The sequence below is a fragment of the Acomys russatus genome, chromosome 4 (assembly GCF_903995435.1).
Source record: "Acomys russatus chromosome 4, mAcoRus1.1, whole genome shotgun sequence".
NCBI lineage: Eukaryota > Metazoa > Chordata > Mammalia > Rodentia > Muridae > Acomys > Acomys russatus.
The window spans coordinates 14,743,212-14,764,495 of NC_067140.1; the positions used below are offsets into that span (position 1 = coordinate 14,743,212).

At 54.3% G+C, this 21,284-nt stretch overlaps 1 protein-coding gene across 1 annotated transcript; it reads right to left on the reverse strand.

Moving 5' to 3' along the window:
* Positions 1-8,773: 8,773 nt before the first annotated feature.
* On the reverse strand, positions 8,774-15,695 carry Slc35c2 (solute carrier family 35 member C2). Its single transcript, XM_051143804.1, has 9 exons — positions 15,481-15,695; positions 15,050-15,200; positions 14,371-14,434; positions 13,654-13,726; positions 13,001-13,169; positions 12,834-12,917; positions 10,338-10,513; positions 9,525-9,654; positions 8,774-9,365 (listed from the first exon to the last, which is right to left on the reverse strand). Exons 1-9 carry the CDS (start codon positions 15,598-15,600, stop codon positions 9,244-9,246), a joined length of 1,089 nt encoding a protein of 362 aa, XP_050999761.1. The 5' UTR covers positions 15,601-15,695; the 3' UTR covers positions 8,774-9,243.
* Between the last annotated feature and the right edge of the window lie 5,589 nt (positions 15,696-21,284).

Sequence of the window (21,284 nt, forward strand, 5' to 3'; positions counted from 1 at the left end):
ATGGTACATTTTGTTGTTGTTGATGATGATGATGATGATGATGACGACGACGACGACTGTGACTGACTGATACAGGAGGCTTGTTTGTGGTCCTGGGTGCTATAAGAAGGCAGGCTGAGTAAGCCATAAAAAACAAGTCAGTAAGCAGTGTTCCTTCATGGCTTCTCAACCAGCTTCTGCCTTCAGGTTCTTGCCCTGCTTGAATTCCTGCCCTGATTTTCTTTGGTGACGGACTTTGATGTGAAACTGTAAGCTGAAATAAATCCTTTCCTCCTCAAGTTGATTTTAGTCCTGGTGTTTTATCACAGCAACAGACACACTAAGACACCACCCATCTACCCACCCATCTACCCACCCATCTACTCTCTTACCCATCCACCCACCCATTTATCCACCCACACATCCTTCTACCCACCCATACCTACCCATCTACTCACACACCCATCTACCCTCCCACACCTCCACCACCTTTCTGTCCATCCACTCTTCCAGCCCCCCTCTTCTTTCGCTTTGTCACTGTGTGCTATACCCCATGCTGGATACTGAGGCCTGAGATATGAGTACCACTTCTTATTTGATGTTCACTTGTATTTGTATGACAGATATTTCTGGAAGAAGAGAACTGTGACTGTCCCAGTGTGTGTGTGTGTGTGTGTGTGTGTGTGTGTGTGTGTGTGTGTGTGTGTGTGTGTGCGCGCGCGCACGCGCGCGCATGTGTACACTTGCTAAACACTTTTAATTAAAAATATATGTACATCTCGTTTGGGTTTTCAGCATTTGCCTTGCTCCTGAAAGGATTTCAGGCTTACGAGAACATACAGAGATGAATAGATGTGGCCCTGCTGCCAGAGAGCTGCCAGTCTCGTGGGGGAAGACAGAAGAGCAAACAATACAATACAGAGTTGTGGGAGGGGTGGAGGGACAGGGATGCCACGCTGTTTGACAGTTTCTTAAACAATCTCAGTGACTGCTCTGGGCTACTGTCCGCAAGGAATGACCAGATGTGACCATCCTCGTGTGCCCCTGGCTTGAGAATCAAGAGGCCTGCCTCTCTACTACACGGTGGACCAGCCTCCAGAGTGCAGGCTCTTGTGTACTGCCATCCCCCAAGCTACTGTCCCTGTGACCAACTGCCCAGGTCATAGAATGACTGGAAAAGCAGCCAGTGGCTGCGGCATTGGAGCATGCAATCTGTGTCTTTACAAGTGAGCCCTGCTGGCCTGGAGTGAGTGCCCAGGAGACAGCAGGGAAACCGCCTTCCAGGGCCTCAGGCTGGAGCGGGGATAGGGCTGAGGGCAGCAGGAGCTGCCTGCCCGCCCATGCCGGAGAGGAGGACCTGGGCTGTTTGGATTTGGAGAATATGGTCTTTTCAGAACAGACCTTTGAAATCGAGCAAGAATAACTTTAAACAATAAGATGCTTCTCTCTCCCCCTCGGCTGTTGCCCAGGCAACGCCAGAGTGCTCAACAACTGTTTAGTTTTTTAAGAAACCAAATCTCCCTCCCTTTGGTCAGCTACCGCCAGGAAGATGAAGAGGCGGCGGAGGCACCCCTCATGGCCCATTGTGCGGGAACCAGGGTCAGCTGCCTGCAGCAGTGACATTTAAATCTGACGTTACATATTATGTATGAACCCCAAGCTGCACTCCTCTGAGGTTTGTGCTCCCATACGGGGGCGGAGGCGGCTTTAAGCTCCAGCCTGGACTCTGTGCCTGCGAGTGAGAAGCTCTAGCAGTTTGGGGGTCGGTTCCAGAAGATCTCTACCTGCCAAAGCGGCTGGGAACTGGTGTGGGTGTGGGGCAGCTTTAAGTCCCCATGCCCCTGCATTTCCTGGCCTAGGAGAGTCCTCATTAGGTCAGGGGCCACCTTGAGCTGGGGAGTTGAACCCCAGAAGCTCAGATTTTCAGAGGTCTATTTTCTGTGGGGCCTCTGAGTCCTCTGCCAAAAAGGAGGGGAGGCTTTGCCGACCCCCACATGTCAAACAGAAACCAGTGGCAGTCAGTTCTGAGAGCAAGCCTCTAGATGCTGGCCCTACATCCAGAAATTCTATGGCTGTTCTTCATGGAGGGAGGTGTCACTGTGTAAAACTGAAGCGATTGACAGCTGCTGGCTGAGGCAGGACTCAGGACTGGGCCAGCCCAATTACATAGTGGTGCCATAAGCATCTCACTCATATTACCTCAGGGTGGTCTTGTGACAAATGGCAGATCTTTGTTGAAATTTGGGAAGTGTGCCCCACTAGGGTGGGCCAGCTCCCCACTTTGCCTCCATCAAAGGAAAAAGAGTAACCGCTGGTAACTTTTCCTGGGTTCTGTGTTCACAGGCAAGTTGAAGGACACATAGGCAACATTTTGCATATCCATGATGTAGGGACATACTCAGCAGATCATTGCAAGGAAGATAACTAACTACAGTGGCCACTTAAAGGCTGATGTGCTGGCTCAGGCCTATAATTCTAGAACTAAGGCTGAGACAGGAGCTACAGAATGACACCTGGGCTCGGACAAACAAACAACCCCCCCCCCAAACTAAAACAGGGCTGGGAGATACTTCAGTTGGCAAAGACCTTTAGTGTAAGCACTGGGACCTGAGTCCAACACCCTTGTCTACATTTTTTTTTTTTTTAAGGAAAAAAAAAATTCAAGTGTAGCACATGCTTGCAATCCAAGTTGGGGTATGAGAGGTAAAGGGAATAAAGGGTTGGCGGGGGGGGGGGTGGTGGGAGAAAGGAGAGGCAGAGAGAGGTGGATCTGTGAGATTCACTGGCCAGTCAATCTAGCCTACTGACCAAGTTCCAGACCACCAGTGGGGAGACTCTGAAAAACAAAACAATGTGGCTATCTCCTGAGAAACAACCACCAAGATGTCTGTTGGCTTCCATACATAGGTGCACACAGCATGCACATCTGTGCATGCACTATCCCTAAACACAGACACACAGACACACACACACTTCCCCCAAACAGACAAAGTAGCCACTGGAGTTTGTGTGTTTCAAACAGTGAACACATAGCTAATTTCACCATCCTGATGACCCCAGAACACAGGTTTGATTGATTCTACTTTCAGATTTGGAAGAGGGGGTACAAAGAAGTAGGGGTTTCCTGGTTGGAAAATCAATAAACATGGGCCACTGAGGACAGGCCCTGGCGCACAGTTGGTTCGGAGTACCCACTGACTGCCTTTTCTTGGGAGGTGGGCTTTTCCCAGGGCTTCTGGGAAACAACACACGTGAGAGAGGGTTAAATTTAGAAGCGCTAAGGCAGGTAGACTAGACCCTATCCAGCCGGGCAGTAGAGTCGGGATGGGAAACTGGCCTCAGCCACAACAAAAACATACAAGGGGAAGTCTTGACATCTGTGAAGTGAGGAAAGGGAAGAGTCTTGATAAGAGTCTTACTAGTGCATGCATGTGTGCATGCGTGTGTGTGTGTGTGTGTCCGTGTGCATGGGTGTGTGTGTGTCCGTGTGCGTGCGTGTGTGTGTGTGTGTGTGTCCGTGTACATGTGTGTGTGTGTCTGTGTGCGTGTGTGCGTGTGTGTGTGTGTCCGTGTGTGTGCGTGCGTGTGTCCGTGTGTGCGCGTGTGTGTGTGTGTCCGTGTGTGTGCGTGTGTGTGTGTCCGTGTGCGTGTGTGTGTGTGTGTGTGCGCGTGCCACGTGCGTGAGCGCATGCAGGTGTGTTGGCAGCAGCAGGGACAGGTCCGGACTTGGACTCAGTGGAAGAGCTCCTGGCCCAGTCCAAGCAGCCTTGTCCTGTCTGGGAGTTCCTGGAGGCTGGACCCCCTCCCCCAACAAGTGACAGGGTACACACAGGCAGGTGGCAAAGCTGCTAAAGTGCAGAATAACATTTCCTAGCCCACACTTCACCCCTGTCCTTGGCCCTTCCTCTCGCCCAGATGCCATCCTCCAGCAACACCTCCCTGCAGGAAGTCCCATCCCTTCACCCCTGCCACCCAGCACGTCTCGATTAGCACTGCTAAATGGCAGGCCCAGAGGTAGAGTGAGGGAAGGGGCCCGGGTAATGAACTCCCATTGGTTTCCCTCGCAGGATCACTGCCTTAATTTACGAGGCCTGAGTGAGTCTCATTTCCCCAGTGCACGTTGAGTAATTAACTATTAATAAAAGCATTACTGAGTTAACCACGGGGGCATGTTTAATTCATGGGGCAACCCGGAACAGGATGGTGGTAAGGCTCAGTGGGGGATTCCTCCCAGGGCCAAAAGACAACAGCAGGAGGCCCTGGCCTGCTAGCCCTCAGCCCCCTGTGGTGGGCTATTACTGCTGCCCCTAGGCAGAGGGGCCTAATTGGCAGGAGGGCATCAAAACTGCCTGGCATCCCTCCCAGAGGATGGCAGGGCTGGGGAGACCAGGTTTGGGGCTCTGTGGGAGAGAGGACTCTTTGCTCAGTGGCCAGGGTGAGTGAGTGACCTTGGGCAAGCAGACCAACCTCTCTCAGGCCAGTCTGTCTTCTGGAAAGCAGGACTGTAAGTAAGAGCCACTGCCAGAGTGTAGGCTGAAAGGATTAGGGGATGGCACAGCTGGGCAAATGGTGAAGCTTTTGTACGGGCTGTTCTTCAGGACCTGTAACTCCGCTGGGGTAACAGGAAGGAGGAGACAACTGCCCTTTGAGGAAGACAAGGTGAGCATCTTCCTCAAAATGCCTTCTGGGGTCCATAGGCTTTTCAGAAGCAAGCCAGTCACTGTCCACCCCCTTTCCTGCGTGCATCCAGCTAGTAGTCACAGTGACCTTGATATGAAAGCCCAAGAGCCATCCTGGAAGGTCAGGTCTTTCTCAAAGTAGCTCTTCTGACCCAGATGGGTCCAGGCAACTGGTTATGCCCGTCTGTGTCTCCCGTGCTACCATTATGTACCTATCTCCTCATCTATCCATTTGCCAATCTGTGCATCCACCTACATACTCATCCATCCATGTACTTACTCATTTCCTTATCTACACACTTGCCTATCTATCCATCTATCTATCCATCTATCTATCTATCATCTATCATTCATCCATCCATGCACCATCTATTCATCCATCCACCCACTTATCCATCAACCCACTTCCCCATTTCCTCACCTGTCCACTCATTCCCTCATCCACTCACCCACCCACCCCATCAATCTCACTCGTCCACACTCCATCTCATCCATCCATCCATCCCCCATCCATCTATCTATGCATCCCACTCAGTCTCTACCCATCGTATTTCCCAAATGCCTTCCGTGTTTATCTCCGCGTCTACTGAAATTCCAGGCAGGTCTGGCTTTCCTTTGCTCAGCAGTCCCTAACTTTTTAGGAGTTAAGAGCCATTCCTCGAAAGAAAACACACATGCACAAGCATGCCAGATGCCTCTCTCCTCTGCAGAGATCCCTGGTCTTGGAGATTGGCTGTTGTCCTGTGGGTAAGGACACCATGATATAGTGGGGATTGTCTTGATTTGAAGAAAATTGCCCCCTGGAAGTCATGTCTCATTCCAGTGGCAGGCCCACGCCTGTGACAGCGTAGCACCAGGTAAAGGTGGACGTCAGGGTCACTCTGATGGACCCTCATCTTCACTGCATAGGCCCCAGGACTGCTGTTTCACTACCCTTCTCTCTCCCCAAGGGTCACTTTCTGGGAGGCCTCCACGTATTTCAATGGGCCCCCAACAGAGGCCACTGGCTTCGATGCTCTGCAGAAGTTCCTTGAGGGCAGGGCGGGTGTTTGAATGACTTCTATGATCTCCATGGCTTCCACCAGACAGGAATCTGAGGATGCTCCAGCGTTTCCTGAATGTGTTCTGGTGGATTTCCTTGTCCCCAGCAGGAGAGTTCTTCTTTGACATGAAGAGAAAGGAATGGCCCTACCACCAGATGCCAGGGCCTGGGGGTTGCTGGCCTGCTTCAGGGAAATGTACTAGGTTGCCAACGAAACTAAATAACCATGGGAACTGCAGTCTAGCCCATTGGTTGCTCGGATGCGGGAGGAAGGGGCCTGCCTGATGTCAGGGCTGTGTGGCTAGGGGGCTGGCAGAAGCTGGACTGGCAACTCAGGGCTGGGGGTGGTGGGAACCTGCTCATCTTACTGAGCAAATCATTTTAAAATTACAACTAGCACCACCCCTTCACCTTAAAAAAAAACAAAAACAAAAACAACAAAACCATTTCTATAGCATTTAGGGAGGAGAGCACGCAACACCTGGGAGTAGAGGAGTCTGGGAGATGGCTGTCTCCTTCCACTATGTGGGGCTCAGGGATCAAACTCAAGTTTCAGGCTTGGTGGCAAGCACATTTTCGCCCACAGGACCATCTCTTGTGGAAATTCCTCCCTGAAACTAACACCCACTAAGGCTCCTGTGTGCAACCCTAAATGTTGGGCTCCGGTGCTAGCTGCTCCTTTCTCTCCCCCACCCCCTTCTGTCTCTCTGTGCCTGTCTGTCTGTATCTCTGTCTCTCTCTTGTCACCCGGGTAGGTTGTGACATCCTCAATCTGGTTGCCGATAGCTAACAACATAGCCCAGCACTATGCGTGGATTTCACACGTCCCTCTGGCATCAGGAGATGGAGTTTATGGGTAGAGAAACAGCCTCAGAGGGGATCAGCAACATGCCCAAGGTCACCCAGCCCACTGAGGCAGAAAAATGTACAACTTCTAGATCCTTCCACATCCAAGATGAAATAGGTCCATGAATTCTGGCTGTACTAGGCCACTTGGAGTTAAATGACTCACATAGAGGGTCAGGGAATGGCCCTTCCGTCTTCTCCTTCCCACCCCTGCTCTTGTACCCTGAGCTGGAAGGACAAATGACTCTGCCTTCAGGTGCAGCAGTCTGCCACGTGGCCAACACTCCCTGGATGGCTCCCCCTGGAAGAATGATCCAGGAGCCCCCACCTTCAGGTCTTTAGCCTGTGCCAACTCATGATTAAGTAAGACGCCTGCAGGTACCATGGGGAGAACTCTCCTGGCGCCAGGCAACTTCTCTGAGGCCACTGGGGTCTTTACAGCAAGGAAGACACAGATGGGAAACATCCCCTGAGCCACCAAGGTAGAGAGGGTACCAGAATGAAGATGCAATATACCAGGCTCTCAGCAAGTCTCTGCACACCAACCACAAGCTTTCCGTACACTGGGGTCATTAACCTTCCTCCTGCTGTGGGCTCCTGGGAGAGGTGGTGGGCATGTAAGCACTTAAAACTCAGACCTGGTTCAGCCCTCCCCTTTCCACAGCTACAGCAGCTCCTGGAGTTGGGGACAGACTGACTGTACAGCCTCTGACAGACCAGTCACATCCTCGGCTTCCCTCAACCTGGGCAAATGCTGAGTTGCCATGGTGACGCTGTAGCCCCTAAGATGCAACGGCTGCAGACAGCATGGGTGGTTGGAGGGCTTGGGGCTGAGGGTGAACAGTCTAGAGCAGGAGGCCAGGCAACTGGGTGGGCTGGGTGGGGGAGGAGGAAAGGGAGGCCTCCTTCAGGCCTGGCTGGTAATTGCTGCTAAGTGAGGGGCTGTCATTGAACCCAACATGTAAGCGGTGAGGGCCCACTCTGCACCCTGTAATTACTGCACCAGACAGCAGTGCCAGCTTGTGTCCTGGAGAAGGGGGCGGTGCGGAGCAGACAGGAAGCTCTCATTCACCTGAGCCAGCCAGCGGGCTGTACCGTGGTGGCCCTCTCTCTCACAGGGGGCCTCCTCAGCCCCTCCTGGCCTGGCTTTCTGCACATCACTGGGTTGGAACAAGAGCACTCTGTAATCCCGACCTCGGAGCTTGCAGAACCCAAGAAGACAGGCAGGAGCCAGATAAGGTAGCTTATGCGGAGGTCCGCAGGGAATCAGGATTCAAGGCTGATCACAGTTCCAGTTCCTTCATGGGCCTCAGGCAGTCATGACTGCTCCTGGGCCTGTCTCCCTGCCAGACTCTCAACTCATAGGAATCCCTCGACAGCAGGGGTGGGCAACAACTCATTTTTGGAAACCAGATTTTACTGGGATGTAGCCACACCCCTTTGTGTCTGTGCCATGCGAGGCTTCTTTCCTGCTTCAAGTTGCAACAGACACCATATGGTCTTCAATGGAAATATTTACTATCTGTCCCTTCCAGAAGTCTGTGGTCCGGCTCATGTTCTGGGCATAACCAAGAGAGCTCTAGTTGCTCCAATTCTACAGAGCCCATTCTGGGTTTTTGCCCAAAGCCACAGACACCACTGCTGTTAGGCACCCTCTGCTGCCAGGGTTTGGGCAGGGGTGGCAGCAGGCAGCACTGGAGCCATAGTGTGGGCCAATAGCGCCACCTGCTGTGAGTGCCTGACGGACATGTACAGGAAAGCTCTATCCTGGGCCCTGGGGCAGAGGGGACCAGCTCTCTGAGGAAGGTGCCAGCCCCTGCCATGGCCCCAGAGAAGGGCACAACTTATCCCACATTCCAGAAACAAGTCCCTCCTGCACAGCCACCTGTAAACTCTTTTCTAGGTCTTGGCCTCTTGGTTCATGACAGTATGTTAAGAGTAAATTCATAGCAATCCATAACATTTTCCTTTTTTTTTTTTTTTAAACAGAGATACAGCCTATAGCACAGAGAAACTAAATCATCTGCTTACAGTAACACAGCGAGTATACCAGACAGAGCCAGAATGCAAATCTAGGTAATGAAATTGGTAAATTCTCCAGAAGACGGTACTGAGCAAAACCCATTTATTTCCTGTGGTGGGTCCACAGTGTGGCCCCAAGGACAGGGTCTGGGGCAGAGGCAAGAGCACAAGCTACAGAAGGCAGAGGGTGAGGCCCCGGGCAGGAGAGGCCAGGCTGCAGGGTTCTCCTGGCTCTCATGCCTCAGGCAACACTTGGCAGTGGAGAAGGAAATCATTATTTCAACTATAAATACATCTACGCTCTGAGGAAGCGCTGTCCAGGTGATGAGGCCCAGCCTCTCCATGGCTCCTTCCCAGATGCCACAGTCCGAAGCTGAGAAACTACTGCACCTCTGAAGTTCACCCTGGCTCTCGGAACCAGGGCAACCGTGAAGACAGGCCCCAGGCTCCCTTCACTGACAGCTCAGGTCCTGGGTGAGCTGGGCTAAGCTCAACTGGGACAAGCAAGAGCCTCAGAGGCCCCAGCAAGTCCCCCTCCCACCAGGGTCCTACGGGTGATCTGAGGCCACCACTTGCAGCTGCTCTGAGGAACCAGTTGGGCCCCCAGTCCCTGCCAAGAGTCCCTGCCAGCAGCGCTGACAGCAGCGTGGCCTGCTTCCACAGCTCCCGGGCTGGTCACTGTTGCCCCTGGGTCACAAAATACTCCTCCTCCTCTTCTTCCTGTGGGCTGCTCCGGAGCAGCAGCTCTAGGTCAGCGCTGGAGCCTAGGCCCTTTATGGGCTTAGGGCCACTTTCACCTTGGGGCAGACACACCAGTTACTGGCCTTGTAACCTTCTCTGGAGATGGCCCTATACCCTCCCAAGGTGGCAGCACCATCCGGCTCATGTCCCAAGCTACAGCAACAGTGGGCGAGAGGCGGCTGGATGGTGGGACAGCCATGGGGAGGCCACTTTACCTCTGGAATGCAGGGCCTTCAGGGCCACGTGCAGGGAGATGCCGGAGAGGCAGAGGGCAAAGCCCAGCCAGTTCAGGAGACTGATCTGATCACCCAGCAGGTGAGCTGCCAAGAGCAGGGTGCACACTTCCTGTGGGTAGGGGCGGGACATGGGGTCAGAACCTGGCTCTGTGGCCAGGAGGGCAGGGTTCTGTGTACACTGAGGCCCAAGCCAGGCCAGCTGACCTGACAGGCAGAAGTTGGGGACCTCTGTCTGTGCCCAGTCCCTGGCTTGCTGTTACTGAGATGCAGATGCACAGGTGCTTCTCACACTCTCTCAGCAAAAGCGGAAGGCCAACCACCCTTGACTGGATGGCACAGGTGACCCCAGGAGTAAGGGAGTCTGCTGTTGCTGGGTACCCACAGATGGACAGCCCTCAGCACGGCTTCGGTAAGACCTGCCAGATGACACTTAACACCCAAATATTTATTTTGGGTGTCACTGCTCCAGCCTGGTATCTACCAAGCCAGAGGGAAGTTCCTCTGCAAACCTGCTCCATGTGCCCAGCTCTCGATGCTGGGGCTTACCACTGACCAACCCTGAGTGCTCCAGGCCACTGCCACATAAGCCGAGCTGCCAGACGAACACAATGCAGGCACACCTCAGCCTGGTGACCTGAGGCCTGGCCTGCATCCCCAGCCGTCTGCACTGGTGGGGGACGATCATGGCATACCCAGGACCACCCTCTCAGGTGCAGAAATAGGGACAGAGCTGCTAGAAGCCCTCACAGGGCTCCCTTCAGGGAAGGCCTGGGGTCACTTCCTAGTGTGTACCTTAAAGATGCCGGCGATGGACAGAGTGAGGCTGGACGTTCTGGAGACCAAGAGGAACTCAGAGAAGCCCAAACCAAAGGCCAGAATCCCGCCAAGGAGGAGGCTCCCAAGGACCCGCAGGAGCAGGCCCGTGTCCTGGAAGCGGAAGATTTTCTCAGAGGTGGACAAATGGAGACCTGAAAGCAACAGGGAGAGAGTGGGAGGCCAGGGCCCAGGCAGCCTGGCTGGCCCTACTCAGTAGCTACTGTGCTTCTTCAGCATGACATGGCGGGGTGGGGGTGGGGGTGGGGGCGAGGTGCTTGCTGTGTATCTGAGGTGGGAGAAAAATGGGGGATTTAAAATAGTTCCCCACAGATGGCCTGAGACTCAGGGACCAAAGTGGCTACTGCAGAGCCCAGAGAAATACGTGTCCATGATCAGAAGAGGGAGGAATTGAACCCGAAGCCTGAGGTAGAGGCTGAAAATATAGGAATGCAAAATGTATGAATGCAGGGCGTTCACCTTTATGTGATGTGAGACATGTGTGTACACACGTGTGTGTACACACACACACACACACACACACACACACACACACACACACGGATGGAACCTAGGGCCTCATGCTAGACATACGCTCTGCCACTGAGCTACACAGTCCAGCCCACATATGAGTCTTGCCACTATAAAGCTATGTGTGGACTTGAGTGGAATGATGTCCCCTTTTTGGCTCCTGGTTTCCCCACTGACAGAACGACATGACTGGGACTAGATTGTCATTTCTCCAACAAGCAGTCTAATCTAATGAACCTAGCTCAAAAAATAAAAACAAAACAGAACAGCCCAACCACCCTCCAAAACAAACAAAACCCAGAAAAAAAAAACCCAGAGCTGAGCGTGGTGGTGCATGCCGGTGACCGCTGAGCCTGGGAGTGGGGACAGATGACTGGCTAAACATCGGCTACGTGTAAAGCTCAAGGCCAGCCTGGGCTACACAAAACCCACCCCAAACCACACATCTGTAAATTCAGGGTAGAGCTGCACCCCTTGCTAGAGGGCACACCACACAACACGACAATCTTTGCTTCAGTTTTGGGGAGCTGTGGCCCCTCCTTAAAGAGCTCCCGGGCTATTGCCACAGTGAGGCCCAATGGTGTGTCCGTGTAGGTAAGGGCAGTATTCATCGGGCACAGTACACACTAGTGAGGACTGAGGGCAGACAAGACCTTTGGGGGTCTGGGACAAGGAGCGGGCACAGAAATTCGACAGCGGCGTGCCCCAGGCCAGCAGCCTGGCGACAAGGGCCATCTTGTTTGGTGCTGGGCTCAGCAGTACTGCAAAGGCAGTGGCAAATTGAAGGGAATTCGGGGAAGAGCAACATAAGTAATGAAGGCGCTTGGGGGATTAATTTACCAGAGAAGATTAAAGGAGCTAAATCCATGCAGCTTTGCTAAGTGGCGGCAACCAGGGGCTTTTGGATGAGGTTTGCAGAGCGGGGGAACTCTGAGGATGCCTGGGGAGGGGCATGTGTGGTGTTTGCTACGAGGGGCATAATGAAGGAACGGGGAGAGGTTTTAAAGCAGAAAAGCATGAGGCTCCACACACAAGTTTCCTGGACAACGGGGTTGCAGAATAATTTTCTCAGGGAGGCTGGAGACGCTTCGCTGCTTGAAACTTAAATGGATGTGGGATGGAATTTTCTGTAATGGCCCTGAGGACAGTTGGGACTCTAAGAAGGAAGGTAAACAGCGGACGAAGACTAATCCCAAGCACTGGGGGGAAGCCGGCCAGCTGCACCCTGGCCACTTTGTACAGCCCGCTGGCCTGGCTGCTGCTCTGGGAGTCACAGGAAATGGGACAATTGTCCATGTACCCAGGCTGTTCCCCAACGCCAGCCCTGGAAGTGGCCACTCTGCCCATGCTTCCTTAACATACATGGCTGAGCCTCTTGCCCTGCTTCCCAGGGTGTCCTGGTGTTATGAGTTCACCCACCTACCGCTCAACCCCTACCGGCCCCCCTTTCCGACCCAGGCACTCCACCTGGGACAGACCCTCACTCTGTGTCTTGGGAGGAGAGTCACACACTGCACTGTGTGACAGTGGGCCCAGCCTCCTGATGCCAGATTGCTGGGCTCCTAGCCTAGCTGGCTTATAAGCTATGGGACTTCAGGTGAGCTTTCACCCTTCGCCCTTCCTCCAGTTCTTTCTCCTGCAGGTTAGGGAGCACGACCCTCCTCCACATCTGGTTATGGGGGATGATCAGCTGATGCATTAAAATGTCAGAAACAGCTCCCCTGCCTCTGGGGCAGTCCACACCCTCCGCACTGACTCCTTGTATTTCACCCATCATTTCTCTGCACCCCTGTCCCACATTCTGTGTGTCTATCTAGTCCCACAGCTTCTGGGGAGGCCTGAGCTCTGATCAGTGCAACCTCTGTGGCTAGCCTGTGTTGAGCTCAGAGCAGTAATGCTGGCCCTGCCGTCCTACGGTGCCCAGAGGTAGACGACGGAGCATACCTTCAAATATGGCAAAGAGAGGGAAGAGCCCCAGGAACATGAGTGGCTGCAGGTGGAACATGGTGTCGATGGGATTCTGCAGGCCTGCGGGACAGGGCGTGGGAAGTTGTGAGGCCTGGGCTGCTGGCGTGTGTTTGCCCAGCCCCCAACCCTCCCCAGGAGCTCACCCAGATCAGCTTTCTGCAGAAGCATCTGTGTAAGGGTCCAGCGGATGCCGCCGATGAATGAAGCCCCCAGCACCAAGGCGAAGCCCTCCACATTGAACTGCGTGGACTTGTAGGTAAACATGAAGAGGCCCCCAGCAATGAGAAGGACCACCAGTACCAGCGCTGCACGCTGGAAGGGAAACAGCGCAGCTCGATCAGGGCTCAAGTCACACGCTAGGAGCGGAACAGCGCAGCTTGCCGGGGAGCTCCGGGCTCAAGCACATGCCACATTTAGAACCGGGGATCGGTAGGCACGCTTCTATACCTCACCACCTCCAAAGGTCCTAGCCCACTGAGGGACACAAGGCTGACATGCAGCTGCTATGTTCCTATTGTCATGCTTGATTTGAAACACTTAAATACCCCCACCAACACACAAGGCCCACTGGATTGCTCCTTAGGAACCCCAGGGCCCCGGGCCCCTGCTGACGCTACTGCACTTGTTTCTGAATCTTCTTGCCATCACCCATATCTAGGTCCTCTCCCTGAGAAAGGTGTTCCAGAGACCCGGGCCAGCAGTCTCCTGTCACAGGGTAACAAGCCACTGCTCAGACTTCCTCTTTCACCCTGGGCATCTGCAGTGACAGGAAGGCGGGCAGGGATGTGGGGCTCACCAGCTCCTCCAGCTTGAAGATCAGAGAGAAGATCAGGATAAAGAGCACGGCAGAGGATTTGGTCATTGTGTACCTGGAGCAGAGCAGATACCCACAATACACAGCTGTAGACCCCACCTCAGGACAACCAGGCTCCAGAAACCAAAGGGAGCCAGCCAGTGGGGTCTGTGCCAATATGCGACCTTCATGGGAAGAAGTCTGTAGGAGGCCTGACTGTCCCTGGGGGACGAGCTGTGGGTCTGATGCCAAGTTTATTCAGTTCTGTTCTTTACTTGGCTGTTGGCAGAGACCAGGCTACAGCAGGATGAGCAAGACTTGGACAAAGAGAAGTGAGGGACTGCACTCTCTGAAGCGAGGGATCAGAGCTGCGACTGGACCAGCTGGCTCTGACAGGCAGTGCTCCAGGGCCTGGTCCTCCTCTCTGCTGCCTGCACCCCCACCCCCTGCGCCAGGCAATTGTGACTGCTCTGTCTACTGTCCTGGCTTCCCCTTGCTGCCTGGCAGGCAGGTGCAGCCTATCTTTCTGCACCGGGCTTACGAAAGAGCTGGAGGCTTCCTGGAGTGCTGCTGGGTGCCAGGGAGGGGCTGAGAGGGAACAAGGGCCGGTCCCAGGGAGTGGGGGAGTAGTTGGACCACTGCTGGCTACAGAGACTGTCAGCTGGATAGAGCAAGTGATCTTGGCCTTGGGTGGGGGTGCGGGGCGTGGCCAGTACTCACAGTGACACAGTTATATAGAGGAAGCTCCAGTTGGACAGGCCCACGTCAAGTGCCGTTGCCAGTGCTGTGGGGATAAGGAACACTCAGCCAGGGCAGCTGGTTGGCAAACACGTGGAGAGGCACCTAAGGCCCCGCTTGCCCTTCCTATCAACTGAGCAACTCAAGGCTAACACCTGGCCAAAGCATCTATCGTGTCAGGGCTGGAGCTCATCCTGACTGGCTAGGCCTGTTCGTCTCCTTCACTAAGTAAGTTAAAGGGTTCTAGACTAGAGTACAAACCTGATCCTGGCAAACTGCTCATGGGGCCCCTGGCCCTCCACAACTAGCCCAGCTTGCCAACTCCCCTCCCTTCCTCCCTCCCTCTCTCCCTCCCGCTCCAGCACCAGCAGAGTTCTCAGTTCCCTTTCTGACTTCATGCTCCCAGGGCTGGAAGTTCCCACGCACCCTTCAAGTCCTGACTACCCAGGACTAGTCCTAGAATATCTTTTATCCCAACCCAGCACGGCTACACGGTGAGGCTCCCCTGTTTTGTGCTTGGTGGAGCCCATGTGAGCCAGGAAGGACAGCGATGCTGCCTGCCTTGCTGAGATGCAGCAGTGGGAGAGGGGTGAGGAGGAGAGGGGGTCAGGTAGGGGTGTGTCCTCGAGGCCACGAGGGCTTCTCAGCTCTCTGGACCTACCTGTGGGAGCCACCCTTCTGAGGTAGTCAGTCCAGCTGAGCACCACTCGGGCCCTGTGGCTGGAACACTGAACCAGCGCCCTGGACAGGGCCGAGAAGAGGAAGATGACGGCCAGGTGCAACATTGTCATGAAGAGCGGAAAGTGGAAGCTCTGTGGACCCAAAGCAGACAGCAGGAGTGGAGAGAGACCACATACTACCTCCCCACTGTCACCACACGGTGACCCCGTGGAACAAGGTATGTGAAGGTCACACAGAGAAGTGGCAGCCCAGGGTCTCAATCCCTGCCCAGTTTCATCTCCACCATCCCTGCTAACCACCTGCTTAGCGCATCTGGGACCAATGCCCAGGAAAAGCCACCATGACCCAGTATGGCTGTACCCAGCACAGCCGTCTTCAGGCCAGTCCCTGCACTGGTGAGGTCCCTGTTACCTTTGTCAGCCACTTGTTGTAGAAGGTGATGCCTATGGAGAAGCAGTAGTACAGGAGGACCAGGCCCAGCGTCAGCACTGCCTTCCACACAAAGGCCACGTCGAGGGCCCACCTCCCCATCCGTGGGCCAGCAGGAGCAGGAGCCTCTCTTGAAGATGGTTGGCAGGAAGAAGCAGCAGAGCTGGACCACGGTTTTCAATGGACGGTTGTCCTGGCTGCAAAAGTCTTCTTGACTTCCATGATGTGGAGCAGGCAATGGGCCCCAGATGGAGTCCTTACCTAAGGGTCTGGTGGCCAGAGCCAAGCTGTTCCATGGCTAGCTGGATGCAGAGGTTACAGGTCTCCAGCTCCACTGCTAGAGAGAAAAGGCGGGGGGGGGGGGGGGGGGGGATTGCCTGGTGGCTTGGCTACAGACCAGGTCTGGCCACAGTGAGAATGCAGAAGCCACAGGTCCCACCCCAGTGCAGGTATTTGGGGCTCTGGTGTACATTCAAAGAGTCTTCCACAAGTTCCCACCAAAGTGACCTTTTGACAGATGAATGTGGTCTCATCAGAGCTCGCTTCAGCCCTTCAGAAGCTTCACAAAAGCCAAAGCCCTGCCAGGAGTTCCGAGGTCTAACCTGGTCTAGTCTGTCTCTACCAGTCTGTCCCCAGCACAGAGGGGACAGAGGAATATCACCCCTAGGCCATCCTTCCACCCTTCCTCCATGCAGCCTACTTCCATACAAATTCTCTTCCTCAAGAACCTGTCTGTGACCTGCCAGTCTCTATCTACCTTTTGTAGCAACCGAGACGGGCATGATTCGAGTAGACCTTCTTTTTTCCTTACTAATACTGTGGACAGAACCCAGGGCCTCATGCAAGGGGCCATGCTCCCATCGAGGCACAGCCCTATCCCCGTGGGTAACGCTGTTGTCCCTTGTAAGGCCACACTCCACAAGGGCCTCACACACACCGGGCATCCTCTATTTTCTCCCTTGTTCTGATGACTCCATGACAGAGAGTGGGGGTTGGGAGCGGGATTTCAGGGGACTCACCAGGTCCTTAGGAGCTCATGTGAACCAGGTGTACCTTGCCCTGGCCTTCGACAGCTACTCCCAGAGAGGAGGTACCTGCCAAACCAAACTCCCAGTTGCCAGACAGCCCAGCAACAGCCTGGGTGCGCAGGGCAAGCCTGGCACAGGGAACACTGGGACCATGCGCCTGCCTGGGTGAGCCTCGGCCCACGGTTAGTACACCTGTCCCTTCAAGTGTGCCACAGGTGTTCCCTCCCCACCAAGCTGAAATGCCAGCTCCTCTGGGAGGCTTCCAGAGTCATGGGATCAGACTCCTCCCCCACAGTCTGGACAGACCACTCTGTACTCTGGAACCTGTTATCACATGTCCTCCCTGAAGGCAACCTGGGCTGGCTGTGGGCTTTGCCCAAAGGACTCCTGGACTATGGCTATCTTCAGAGGAGCTTGGAACCCTGGGTGGTGACGTGGAGGAGGCTCCTGGCATTAGGTGAGGAGATACTACAAAGGCCCTGCACATGGAGCTAAGGACTGTCCTGCATGCTGAGCACCTCTGCTATTCACCAAGGCAGAGGATCGGCTACTGACTTCTAGAAACAGTTTCTGCAGGGCTCTGGCCCACACTGAAATTGTTAAGAATACCATGTGTGCTGTCAAAGTGGAACCAAGAGCTCCCATTCTGGAAAACTCTCTTTGCTGACACTGACAGCACTCACACCTCTGGAGCTGCTGGCACGGTAGCGTGAGCTTTCCCCTCATGGTGGGCTCATTCTCGTATCTTCTATACCAAGAGGAACTCACCAGCGGCCTTGCTGTGATGCCAGCACCACTCTGCCAGAAACTGACAGATGAAAACATGTTTTATTTCCCCATCAATCACCTTTGTTTCATACTACAGCTTGGGCACCACTGATTTTCAGATTAATAAAGAGGCTGTTGACTAAAAGGCATGGTGGGTCCAGCGTAGAAGCACTGCCCTACTGGCCTAATGCAGCCTTGCATCTTCACAAACTTTCTTCAGGCTCACATCACTCCAGCATGCAGCCATCTCTGGTCACCATGAGACCCAGAGGCAAATCCAATTGCTGACTGGACCTATTCACCTGGGCCACTAGTCTCAGGCACCTGTTTACATTGCTACACAGTTAGGGATGCAGGGTTGAACCTACTTCAAACAGACTGCAAGGTTCACGTTCTCTCAGTGCTAGAGCTGGCTCTACCGCTTGGCACTGCCGAGCCTTCGTGGGGAAGCCAGTCTTACACACTGCAGCCCATTAGCAAATCCCTATCTCTACACACTGGACGCCAGAAGCATTATGCCCCCAAGTTGTAACAACTGATGTTGTGTTCAGAAATTACTTTCTAGCGCTGGCCTAGCATGTGGAGGGCCTGGGTTGAGTCTCCAGCACTGCAGGAGACAGCCCACGCAGCGTTCCCTGAGAACCATGGCTTCCCCTTCCCAGGCAGTCTCGGGGCATGCTACATGCCACGACAGCCTGTTCCCTTTTCTCTCAACTTACGGATCTGTCTATTTTTGATCAGCTCCTAGTTGTCTGTCTATGGTTCAAGCCCTGTCTTTCCTTCAGAGAGCCTGTCCAGCTCCCAGGCACCATGCAGAAGTCACCTATCCCCAAACAGGAAGCCAAGGCCTCAGCTAGAAAGGACCCAGGAAGCACGCAGCCACTCACTCCACGTGTCATCACTTTGCAGTGGTTTGCCGCACACTGGACATACAGACGTGAAACCCCTAAGGTCCCCATCCTTACTCCATGGTAAGGGAGAACAGCTTCCAATCATACCCCCAAGAAACAGCAGCTACTTTGGAGCAGGGTGGGGTATCGGGGCAGCACCTGGCTGCCTTCTACCTCCTCAGTGGTGACGTGGGTGTGTAGCTCAGTGCTTCAAAGCATAGGCTCTAACATCAAAGACCCGTGAGAACCCCCCCCCCCCAGTAACCCCTGCGTCCACCTACTACTGAGACTCCAGGTTACCTGGCCTGTGTAGACTCAGTTTCTCTGACCATGTGCTGTTGGGACGGGGGAGTCCTTGGCATGAGGACCAGCATTTGGCACTGGCCCACAGTAGGAGCCGGGCCATCACCTGCTACAGCTAAGCTTTCCAATGTCAGGCCCACTCCTTTACCTCAGTCTGTCAGGCTGTTCACCCAGGCAGCGCTGCTCTTCAGGGCCCACATTTCTCCTCTCACGAAACTGACCACTTCCTCCTTGGAGACCTATTGGGTGCAACCTGCCCCAGTCTCTGGAGTCTTCTGTTTTCTGGAGGAGCTGCTTGGCCAGCACCTACTGTCCAACTCAGCCACTAAGAACCCAGCTTCACTCCCATCCCCTTAGAGACTCCTCACTCTGTGAGGGCAGAGGAACCTAACTGCCCTTCAGGCAGCTCCAGCTGGCAGCTCCACCTCCAGGTGCCACGAGCAGCTCACTTAATGCTCCCGAGGAAGGTCTCCGCCTCTGAAGCCTCTTAGAAATAGCCATCCTAACAATTGTATACGTATGCCAAAGGCAATGTCAGTGCAATCATTGCTGTTCCCCGAATTCCTCATGCCCTGCTCTGTCAAGCCCACCTCTAGTTAGTTGTTGCCCTAGCCACTTCTCTTCATGTCTTCTACCACAGTCTAAGCCACAGCTACCATTCACCTATTGCCTGCAGTCCAGAAAGAGCCAGAGACTTGGGTGCTGGTTAGTACTGTCAACCTGGCAGACTCTAGAATCTCCTGGAGACGGACCTTGGAGCATACCAGTAAGGGGTTCTCTTGAGTGGAGACCCATCTGTTTGTGGGCAGGGACTCCTGGACTGCATAGACGGAAAAAGGACACTAGCACGCATTCATGGCTCTCAAGATTCTCCGCTTCCGGACAGTGGATGGGATGCGTCCAGCTGTTTCAAGCTCTTAGTGCCCTGACTTCCTTCCCCACGATGGGCTGGCTGCGCACAGAACTGTGGGGGAAATTTAAGCCTTTCATTCCTTAAGTTGCTTTTGTCGGGGTATTGAACTACAGCAACAGGGAAAGAAACCAAGATAGTTGGCTTCAATAGACTGGAGACTCCTGAGCTGGGTCCGCCAAGTCCACCCTAGACCCTGGTTGCTAGCTGCAAGCTCATGCGCGGCCGTGTGCCCAACACATCAGCCAGTGTCCTCGTCCACCTCGATTACCAGATGCTCTCTGCTCCCGTCCCCTTTCCCCAGGGTCCCCACTGCGCGTGGCACTTCCCACAGCGTGACGACTGTGTTTGCTCACGTGTCCCTGCCGCGCCTACCCGGCACCTTCCGTCAGATTCCCCCAAGACCCGGCCCCTAAGTGCTTGACAAATGCCAGGCGAGCGGACCCAGGGCCACAAGAAGGCTCAGGAAACTGAGGCTCGGGCCCGGCGAGAGCGCAGGGGACCGCCCACCGCACGCCCACTTACCTCCGCCCAGGCGCTCAGTCCCGAGACTCCTGCCGGAAGCTCGACCCGGGCACTGTGCCGGCTGGAGGCGAGACTTCCGCCGGAAGCCGGCGAGGGTGGGCGGAGCCAGAGCATCTCCCTCTCTCACTAGGTAGGTAAGCAGGCCAACGCAGGAATTCAAACACCGTCCCTTTGTATCTTTCCCTAAACTGGCACTAGGAACGAACTCTCTTGAACTCTTTTTTTTCTAGGACCTCAAGCAGCTGGGAAATGACGTGAGAACCATTAAGTTTTAGAGAGACGTCAGACGGTCCTGGCAAAGTAATAATGAACATTTTGTGAAATTACATATGCCTATAAACTTGTGAGAATAGACTGAGTAGGGAAAGGTCATCCAGAGGAGATGGAACCCGAAATGAAGGGGTGAGAAGGACCTAGTCCTACCGGGAGCTCTGGAAAGCAGGTTGCATTGGCCTCACTGGCAATCTGTCACACCCAGATTGGAGTCTATATGTTGGGTGCAGGGCATGTGGGCAAGAGAACGTGCAAGCTGGGGCTGCAGACCCGAGCTGTCCCAGTTCTCTGCTTTTGCTCTTCTGGGCTCTACTAGGACTGGCTGCAAACAGGGATCCTTGCACATGACTTGGCTGGGCTCCTGGCTCCTAGCAGAAGGCTCAAGGCCAGTGTGTAAGCTGTGCTTTGTGCACACTGCTGCTGTAGGCTGCTGCCAGCTGGCATCTCGAAAGCATTAGTTCATTCAATGCTCCCAAGACCTACAATGGTACCCATCGCAGCCCAAGGTCTTGGCTTCATTCAGCCCTCAAGGCCTGTGTTGCATGCACTTTATATGCCTTCTGAAAGCGCCTGTCCTCACCCCCTCCTGACAGTGGCAAGAGGAAGTATCTATTTTCATCACTGCCCTCATTCAAGCCTCCCAGCTACCAAGGCTGCTGATGGGAGCAACAGCTTAAAGCACCAGCTGGAAGGCTGGGCACTAAGTACAGGCAACACACAGGGTGCAGAACATGTCTTTTTTGAAAGGCACAAGTACTCGAGCTGTTCCCTGGCTGTGTCTCTGGCAGGGAAAAGAGGGAGGATGGGTTCTTGGGGGTGTACAGTATGCCTTCCCACGTTGTACCCAGCAGGGCTGAGCAGGAAACACTCTGTCCTGTACCACAATCTGTGAGCATCTTTAGCCAGCAGGTGTGAGCAATCTCTGCATGACAGAGCAGGATAGATGAGGAGGGGAAAGGAAGGGGCTCCTGGAACAAGGCTGGGAGCTCTCCAGATGCTCCTGGGCACTCTGAAATGAAGGCTGCAAGTGACTCCCTACCCTTGGGGCAGGGAACAAGTGCAGAGGAACAGGTGTTGAGAGGAACCAGT